Source organism: Pleuronectes platessa, chromosome 7 (genome assembly GCF_947347685.1).
Source record: "Pleuronectes platessa chromosome 7, fPlePla1.1, whole genome shotgun sequence".
NCBI classification, from domain to species: domain Eukaryota; kingdom Metazoa; phylum Chordata; class Actinopteri; order Pleuronectiformes; family Pleuronectidae; genus Pleuronectes; species Pleuronectes platessa.
Genome location: NC_070632.1, coordinates 3,079,462 through 3,089,687, shown reverse-complemented (window position 1 = coordinate 3,089,687; position 10,226 = coordinate 3,079,462). Strand labels below are relative to the sequence as shown.

Below are 10,226 nucleotides of genomic sequence, written 5' to 3'. Positions count from 1 at the left end.
TCATTCATTCATCCATCCATCCATCACTCCATCATCCGTAAATCCATCCATCTATCCATTCATCCATCCATTCATCCATCCATCCATCCATTCATCCATCACTCCATCCATCTATCCATTTATTCATCCATCCATCCATCCATCCATCCATCCATCTATCCATCCATTCATCCATTCATCCATTCATCCCCCCAGCTGACATGGGGCAACCCTCCATCACGAAGCTGAAATAAACAGAGACACAACCATTCACACGTCCGGTTAATTTAGAGTTTTAAGCCAAAATTAAGGCAAATGTGCAAATTGATGCACAAAAACATTATAATTATGTAAAGAAACATTTTCAAACTGACAATTACTTGGACTGAGGTCATTTCAATTACTTCTGTTTAATAAATTCTACAAGGTTGCAGAAGATTTTTCTGTGTCCAACAACAGAAAGTATAAGAACATTAACACTTTTTCAGAGAATTCATTTCATTATTTATTTTATAGGGTTAGGGTTAGTCAATTACATCACAGTTTAGTTTGAAGGTTTTATGTCCCTCTGAAAATCCCTGTTTATTAAAATAACTTTTGTTTGCAGTTTCAGTAAAGGATGTTTACAGACATTATACAACACTTTGCTTTTTAAACCTCACGTGTCGACAGCAGATGAGATTCTCCTGAACCAAGTGGCTCAGAAAGGTTTTCTCTTTGTGGGATTAACCCAGTTTCAGCCTCATTATGTTTGCTCCACTTCTTCACAAGGTTTGTATTTGTTGATTTAACTACGACTCGAATGCTAAACATCCTCACGTGTTAAAACGCAGAGGAGAATAATTTGCTCTGAAATAAAAGAAACATAAAAGGGTTGAAGAGTTCCTGGCAATAGAAACTCTGTCGTGAAGTCAAAAAATGAATTAAACCTAATTGGTTCTTCTGCAGGGATCAACGTGACATTCAACTTGACTCGCTGCACCAGCAGGGGGCGTCCTGCTGCTGGAACTTTTAAGAGTGGAACCATGGGAAGTCGAGGACGACCCAGAGAGAGAGAGAGAAAGATTTTTTATTAATATTTCTTTTAAAAACCAGTTGAAAGTATTCACCTGATTGATCACATGGTTCTAGAAGCTTCTCTTGGTTCAGTCTGAACAGAGTCGTCCTCAGAACCTGTTTCCACCGGCTCCATTAAAACCTCATCATCCGACAAACGCACAGACAGACGCAGGAAAGAAAGGTCAAGAGACAGAGGGAGGCAGGAAGCTGCTATCACACACACACACACACACACAAACACATACACACACACAGTGCACACGAGCAGTCACACACAACACAGATAGGGGTTCATACCTATGGTTCACACACCATCACATACAGACATGAAGCAAACACATGTAAAAGCTTGGCCTCGTCATTACAGATAAATATATACACAACCGCACGTAGATGGAAAAAATTTCCTGCACCCATGGATACACAAACACACACATGTAGAAACACAATATGTCAACTAAAATCCTTCACAAACACACAGAGACACACAAAGCTCTGGGGATTACCCCTGTCAGTCCTGTGAACCCACTTCAACGTCTTGCTGAGACACTATGGATATTTTATAGGTCTCCGCACAATGTAATGAATCTTTTATTAGGTGACATCTCATTGTGTGTGTGTGTGTGTGTGTGTGTGTGTGTGTGTGTGTTCGTGTGTGTGTTTGTGTGTACCTACATGTGTGAGTTAGTTGCTTAAGAACAATCAAACCACCTGAAACAACATAAAATCCCAAACCTCTCCCAGGTATTATCCTGCACCCTCTCCCTGAAACTAAGGTTTTTCATTACAACACAAAACACAGTTCAAAGTCCACTCATGCAGAATATTATTTTATTTTATTGTCGTCATGTTGTGTAATGAGCGCGACCCTGGAACCATTCGTCCTCTCACGGGGACACGTTCTCCTTTTCTTCTGTGAAGTGGAACATGATGTTCAGAGGACAGATTTTCATTGTGTGACTGAATCGGTTCAATTTTCTCGACCTGAGGGTGAAAGTCAAATGTTGATATTCACTGAAATGATTGTTCAATTCGTCTGTTACTCATAAAATTGCTTTTACTGCAATTGTACGTTTCCACGGGTTGTGATGTAGAGCAGAATTTTACAACAAAATAATAATAATAGCTTTATTTATACGACTCTTATAGGACAAATATAAACAATAATAATAAAGACAGCAGATAAAACAATTGTGATTATGAATTAATGACTAATGAAAAGATTAACAGAAACGTGAGTAAAATAGATTCCTTTGAGCAACACGCTCGACATTCGGCATCAAACCTGTGATCTGTCATCACACTGAGACATTGTTTTTTTTTTAAGTGATAAATATAAATATATATATAAATATATATAATTATTCTAATCTGCAGCAGCTCCTGAACTGAGCTCCTTCTTTCTCTGCTGCTTTATAATTATCACCTCTGCTCCTCACAGAGGATTCAGCAGGAGGCTGTAATTATAGACCACCGTTAAAGAGGTGTGGGGGGGGCTTTTACTGTAAGCCTGTGTATATGTCATGTTGTAGAAAGCTTACTGTGATATGACGCCACCTCCTGGTAGCAACCTGGTATAGCAGCGGAGGCCTGGAGAGTATGTGGGTAAGTTCTCTGACATTATTTATAATATTTTACACAAACTTTCACTGCATCACATTCCTGGATTTGACCTAATTCTAGTTTTTATTATTATAATTAGGGTTTTTATTTGTTTTTATATTATACATTATATGTATTTTTACTTGTGTGTTGCTTATATGTGAAGGACTTTGAATCCTTGTTTTAAGAAACATAGATGAAATAATTTAAACACATATAATCTTATTGCGTTTTTATCTTTATACAGTGTTTTAATATAAAAGTTCACGAATATTAGCAGAAAAGTTGGATCTTTATTTTCCTATGAGTATAAATTCAAAAACAACCCAAACACAATATTCACATTTGCACATTATAACAACAACAACATCAGAACAGCTGATCAGTGAACAGAGAAAGTAGCTTCATATTTACATCTTGATAAACAACAAGCTTCCAAGGAAAAGATTCAAATCCAGCTTTATTCGTCACTTTCATCATTCACAATACAGGACATGAGGGAAATGCTGAAATCCACAGATCAGGGTACAAGTCACATTTAAAGAAAACACAAGACACATTCATGTAAATTAAAAAACATAAAGCAGCTTTAAAAACATCCAACATTTAAAGTGCAATTCATTCTGTCTGTCAGTGGAGTACGGTGGCCCTGAAGGGCAAACAACAACAAATAGAGAATCACAAAACACAATAACAGGAAGGGAAGCACGACGGAAAAATAAAAGAACACACACAACTATATCAAGAGAAACATACACACAAACTATCTTCATCACATTGACTCTACACACAGAGTCCACCAAGAGGATCAGAGGATTTATTGTGAGTCAATCACACAGCACAGCCCGGTCATTTATTCCCACACGAGTCTAGACAACAACACAACAGACATGTTATCATCTAATATCAACACAACCTCCCAAAGTGACAGTTACTGTGTCTTCAGACTGAAAAATGCAGGTTAGGTGTCCGGACGCTTCACACAGAGTCTGAACGGACCGGCTGATCCAGGGTGGTTCTAATATTCTGACTGATTCCTGTCCAAGCCTCACCACCACTGGCATTATGGGTAATGTGTGGTTTGCTGCTGAGCCTGTTTCCTCTGCTTTGTTATGACAGACAACATCTGGTCGTGGGCTTTAAACACTGCAGTGGATCAGACAGAGCTTCAATGAGAAGAACGTCCACACGTGAATAACACGTAAGAAAACAGAGGAGAGGATACTAACATGTTAACAGAGAAACAAACACAGATCATCTTAACATTAAAAATATTAGTTCTTTCAATATCATTACTGGTGATGACTTCATCTTCTGAAATACAGAAGCTGTTTACGTTAATATCAAATGACAAGGATCATAAAGTTCATATAATTGAAGTATAAAATATCCCTCAAATATTATTCAATTCAAGAAGATTTATCAAGAACAACATAAAGAAACAGAATAAACTCATTGAATAATATTTATGTTATGAAGATGTCTATTGATTAATGTATAATTTATTTGTTGAGCTACTTGTTTTAAAATAAATTAAATCAAAGAAAGGACATTTTCTTTAAGTTATTTATTTTAAAATTACGTAATATAAGTCTATTCTCATAAAACTCATAAACCAAACTTTTCATGGGTGATTAGCTCGAGCTGATTTACTTCATGACAAAGATCTTAACATTTGATTATTGAATAGTTTCTTCTCTGTGAGAGAAGTGAGGACGTGTCAGTGCAGCATCTGGAGACCATTACAAAATAAAAGTGCTGGATGAACCAGTCTGAAGTCTTGGTTGTTTCTGGCTCTCTCTCTCTCTCTCTCCCCTCCCATCTATTGGTTTTTCCCTCTCATACCTCAGATGCACGGAGGGGAAGGTTGGGCGAGGGACATCCAGAGAGACTGAGAGTGTGGGAGAGAGAGAGAGAGGGGCTGGGAGGGACTGGGAGGGGAACTGGGAGGGATTGTGGGTGAGGCTCACTTGGATCCAAAAAGCCAGTGGAGCAGCGAGCGATCAGAGGAACGAGGCAGAAAGTTGTGGAGCTGCGACTGGAACTGGAGTAAATCACTGGTGGAGGAGAAGTTACTGGATCTTCTTTCATCAGCACAAGTTGGACAAATGGATTCATGTTCCTGTTGGAGGACGGTCTGAGTGGGGTTGGACGCTGCAGGAGAGCTGAAGTCTCGTTATCACTGACAGAACAGACAGAGTTCATCTTCATATCATCTTCATATCATCTTCATATTCATCATGTCAGGCCGACTGGTCCCCGTCCTCCTCTCTCTGTGTCTGACACTGGGTTCGGTCCAGAGTCAGGGTTCGTCCCAGGACGCCTTCATCCTCCAGTACCTGGAGAGGAGGCTGTCTCAGATGGAGGTGAGCATGTGCTGGAGGGAGGAGCCTCACATCTTAACAGAGTAAAAGTACTAATACAAAGAGTAAAATGCACTCGAGTAAAAGTACCAAGTTAACTTTTCAACTTGTGTAAAATGTATCTACTTTTTAAATATACCTTAAATATGTTCTTTATTTAATGCAACAGTTTATTGCTTCATTGTGTTCCAGCCTCTTTCGAATCTATTGAAATGTGCCTGAAGATAATTCTACTGAAGTAAAGTACAGATACATGAAAAGTTTGTTACAGCCCCCCCCCCCCCACTGCAGCTGTTCCACTTCTACAAATATCAGGACGACTTAGACTTTAAACTTGCAAAAAGTTATATTATATATTATCAATGATTTCTGTTTTCTGTGTTGATGAAATCAGGAGCGTCTAAGTCAATGTGAGCAAAGCACGTCCAGTGTCACCCAGAAGACCTACGACCTGTCCTCTGAGGTCAGGACCTATCTGTCCTCCCTCAGTGTCCTCAGGTACATTTAAAATACCACTTTTACACTTCTTACAAATAAGAAATGAATTGTCAGTATGCGATAGAAAGAGAGAACCACAGTAAACGTCCATGAAGTGAATTGGTGTTTCCCTCCGCAGGTCCGAGGTGAGGACTCAGGTGGACAGCGTGTCGGTGCGTGTGGACCGGATGGAGAGAGAGCTGGAGTATCTGGAAAACAAGATGCCCACGCAGAGCGACATCGAGATGGAGGAGGCGCTGCTGGAGCAACAGATAAAAGCTGCAGAGCTGGACCAGCTGAAGAAGAAAGCAAAGATCATAGTGGAGAACGGTAGGAAGGAAGGGAGGAAGGAAGGAAGGAAGGAAGGAAGGAAGGAAGGAAGGAAGGAAGGAAGGAAGGAGGCTGAGTGGGAGGAACTGTTATGATTATAGCATCTCGGTCAAGGCTTCAGAAGCAGAGGAGAATGAAAGAGGAGAAACGTGAACGAATAGAATACAAGTTATTCCTCCTTAACTCCTTAAATCACATCAAGCTGCACCAAATTACACTCATGAATATCAGTCCTCTAAAAATGCAAAACAAAAATTCATAAAGTTACAGGAATCCCTCTCTGAGAAACTGGTGGACGTGTTCCAAATCCCCAGAATAGTTTTTGTGGGTGTTTCCTTGCAGAGTCAATTGATGATCTCATATATACACCAGTAACCACATTAGAGGGGAACTGGGAGACCCCCCCCCCCAAAAGCTAACGGCCTTTCTCACAATGTTGAAGACAGAGATCCGCCCCGAGTGTCACTGGGTTCTCTCTTGTTCTTTGTTCTATTCTTTCACCAAGTTTCATGGAAATCTGTTTAGTATTCTTAGTAGTATTCTTCTAAAATAGCAAAAACCCAGATTAAAAACATAACTTCCTTGGCAGAGGTTAAAAATAAGATAAACAGGGTTGTGTACAGTTCAGTGAAACCATCTGCTCTTCTTCTCCTCTCCACTGTGTCCAGACTGCAGCATGGCTCTGACTCAGATCAAGTCCCTGAAGATCGTGAAGAAGGCAGGAGACACACACGGCTCCTGGTTCAAGGACCCGTCAGGACAATCTGCTAAGGTCTGGTCTTCTCTGTGAAGAGGAAGTTATGATGTGTGATGTTTACAGTCGGCAGCTGCTGCTCTCTCCAGGGCAGAGAAGTGTGTTTATGCTGAGTGTGAGACAGATGATCACTGAACTTCTTCTCTTAACAACTTTTGTCGTGAGTTATCTCGCTGCGGTTGTCGGGTAGTTGTGTTAATGCACAATGTAAAAGTCGCATAAGAATAAGTGTGTTCCAAAAACACACATTTTGCTCCATGTTTTCTGTATTTTTAATTCAACAACTGTACATTAGCGTGTTAGCCTCATGAAAATTGGCTTATAGTGTGCTCTGCTGCCCCCTGGTGGTCGCTATTTGCATAACAGTAGTTTAAAGTTCGAGTGCATTGAATAGAAAGGACCCGGGTCTCACTCAGCTGGTCCCACGTGTGAATCCTCCAGGTCTACCTGCTCAGTGGAGTCCGTAACGACACGCTGCTGGAGTACATGTCCCTGCAGAGCTTCAGTGAGAGAACCACCTCCTCCTCGGCCAAGGTGGTGAAGCTGCCCTCCCACTGGCAGGGCACGGGTCATGTGGTGTACAACGGATTCCTCTACTACCACAAGGCCGATACACCCAACCAGATTCTGAAGGTGAGGGAACAAGGAGCCAGAGTCCGTGCTGTGTTTCTATAAACTGGTGTTTAACCATCAGGCCGAGGGTTCACGTCCCGGCACCAGCTTCAGGGAGAAGTTCATGACGATGCTGATTTCAGTCCTCAGAGACGACTTGCTTTGCTTTGGCCCCTGACCTCACATGGCTTCAAGCTTCTGACTCATCGAGGGAGTTGAGTTTAGAACCGTTTCCTTCGCTGCTCCGTGTTGGTTGAGGTCAGAAAGCTGATGAAGCCAAAAGCAACAGTTGTGTTCCAGTAAGCTGAGCTCACTCTCCTCGAGGGAGCACATGCAACTGCTCCAGAAAGTATAATTGGAAATTGTTTGTTTTCAAAAATATACAATTTAATTAAATGCAGTAGAAGAAAACTCTGCACAGCTTTTACTTGTTGTTGAATGGCGCCGCACCCACTCAGTCTCACTGCAGTGTTTAGAGACCGTTACATCACTGGAGGTGAAGAGTGCAAACATCCAGCAAACTACACACAAAAGAGTTTTAACACAAACGCACCAAACCACCTCTTTGTCTGTGACCTGAGGCACTTTTCACCTTTCAACTGTTATTCGAACTAAAACATGAATAATCAGAATCAGAAAGTATTTATTGCCAAGTAGGTTTACACCTACAAGGAATTTGCTCTGGTTATAAAAACACAATAAATACAACACACATAAGAAAAGCAATAAAAAGAAACAATATATATTTACTCACTATTTACTTTCTTATTTACTCCCTTTTTCTAATATTTATACAAAGTAACATTTATTTAGACATAAACTTATCTAAATAAAATATGTATAATAGATAAAAGATATTAAAAAAGTAGTAAAAGTGAATTGCAAGATGCAAGACAGTGAACAGTGTCAGATTGCAATATGCAAAGGTTGATGTTTGTCTCGCACATTTCACACTTTGGTTTTTAAGTTTCAAAGCCAGTTTCTGTTTTTTATTTGTTTACCTTGCCATCATCTTTTAAGTGTTTTATCATTTAAAGTGTTTTTAGGGCAGGGGCAATATTCAACTAACTTTTATTCTCCATTATTATTCTGGCTCTTGAGTGATATGTCCTCATGCATGGTTGTTTGTTGTTGTTGTTGTTGTTTCCTGTACGATGTTCTCTTCTGCAGCTGCTGTAGCACTTTGGCACAACGACACATTTCCCTGTGGGACAATAAAGTATATTTGATATGATGTGAAAGTGCCCAAAGTGAAAAACCACTGTCTTGTTTGAACTCTTGCTCTATTGTTGCTACAAGATATCGGTCATAACTGTCATTGATAAGTGTACATTGATTGGTTTATTTCCATTGGTTCCCTCCACATGAAGGTGGACCTGTCGAACAGCACAGTGGTGGACAACACTCTCCTCCAAGGAGCAGGTCGACTCCCAGTCTACAGTCTGAACCCCGACACGTACCTGGACCTGGCTGTGGATGAACTCGGCCTGTGGGTCATCCACGCTGACCCAGAGTACGGAGGAAACCTGGTCATTACCAAACTGGATAAAGGTAGAACCCCCCCCCCCCCCCCCCCCCCAAGGGTCTTCATACGTATATAACTAATCTGATCTATAATAAACTTTTATTTCCAAAGTGAGTTTAGCAGTTGAGTACACGTGGGACACTCAGTGTAGAAGTCACGATGCTGAAGGAGCCTTCCTGATATGTGGGACGCTCTACGTCGTCTACAACACGCGCTACGGAGGACGCTCCACCATCCAGTGTCTCTACGACATCCACGACACCATCCACAGGTCGGTTTACACCACGGACTGTAAAGATGGACGAGATCTCTATTGCCCCCTGGTGGCTGGCTGCAGAATATAGCCGTCTCCTCCATGGTAGCAAATGGGACTTGAACCACACTACAATTTCTCAAAGATGGTTTCTGATCTTTTAGGTCGTTGATATTTGTTCAAGTCTTAATGTTACTTTTGAGTTAATTAGTTAATTGATGCTTTAAAACTGGGAGGAAACATCATGATTGACAGCTGAGACTGACTGAGGATTAACCCTAAACCCTTTAGCAATAGATTTCTAAAACATGTGATCTGCTTTTCATCTGAACCCCTATCCCCCTCACCAATCCTCTCCTCTGTGCCATAGCAATGAGAGTCCGGTGTTGTTCTTCCCGAAGCGCTACACCAGCCACAGCAGCATCCACTACCACCCCGGGGACAAGCAGCTGTACGCCTGGGACGACGGCTACCAGACCATCTACAGAGTGGAGACACGCAGGAACGTCCAGGTCGCTGCGGAATGAGGACAGAAAACAGTAGACAGTAGAAAGAGAGAGATTTACCTGAGAGTTTATAACCTGCTGTTTTCAGTTTAGTGATCCTTTGCTGGCAATGGACGCTGCCTTCATCCCTGTTAACCATAGTGTCCAAGCAACTGCATTTTATACAGAGACTTTATACTTTGTATCACCATAATAAAAAAAAGCACTAAAATATTGTTTTTTTTATTGAGTTGAAGCAAATGAAGGATTGAAAATGTGTGCTTTGACATGTGGTGCATAGTTTATGATTTAATCTATTTATCTCTCTATCTATCTATCTATCTATCTATCTATCTATCTCTCTATCTATCGATCTATCTATCTATCTATCTATCTATCAATCTATCTATCTATCTATCTATCTATCTATCTATCTATCTATCTATCCATCTATCCATCTATCCATCTATCTATCTATCAATCTATCTATCTATCAATCTATCTATATATCTATCAATCTAACTATCTATCTATCTATCTATCTATCAATCTATCTATCCATCTATCTATCTATCTATCTATCTATCAATCTATCTATCTATCTATCTATCTATCTATCCATCTATCCATCTATCCATCTATCCATCTATCTATCTATCTATCTATCTATCAATCTATCTATCTATCTATCTATCTATCCATCTATCCATCTATCCATCTATCTATCTAACTATCTATCTATCTATCTATCTATCAATCTATCAATCTATCTATCTATCAATCTATC

At 40.4% G+C, this 10,226-nt stretch overlaps 1 protein-coding gene across 1 annotated transcript; it reads left to right on the top strand.

Moving 5' to 3' along the window:
- Nucleotides 1-4,611: 4,611 nt before the first annotated feature.
- Nucleotides 4,612-9,671, top strand: olfml1 (olfactomedin-like 1). The gene is made up of 8 exons (XM_053427036.1): nucleotides 4,612-5,006; nucleotides 5,398-5,501; nucleotides 5,620-5,810; nucleotides 6,479-6,582; nucleotides 7,006-7,197; nucleotides 8,547-8,727; nucleotides 8,813-8,972; nucleotides 9,325-9,671. Exons 1-8 carry the CDS (start codon nucleotides 4,881-4,883, stop codon nucleotides 9,479-9,481), a joined length of 1,215 nt encoding a protein of 404 aa, XP_053283011.1. The 5' UTR covers nucleotides 4,612-4,880; the 3' UTR covers nucleotides 9,482-9,671.
- The last annotated feature ends 555 nt before the right edge of the window (nucleotides 9,672-10,226 follow it).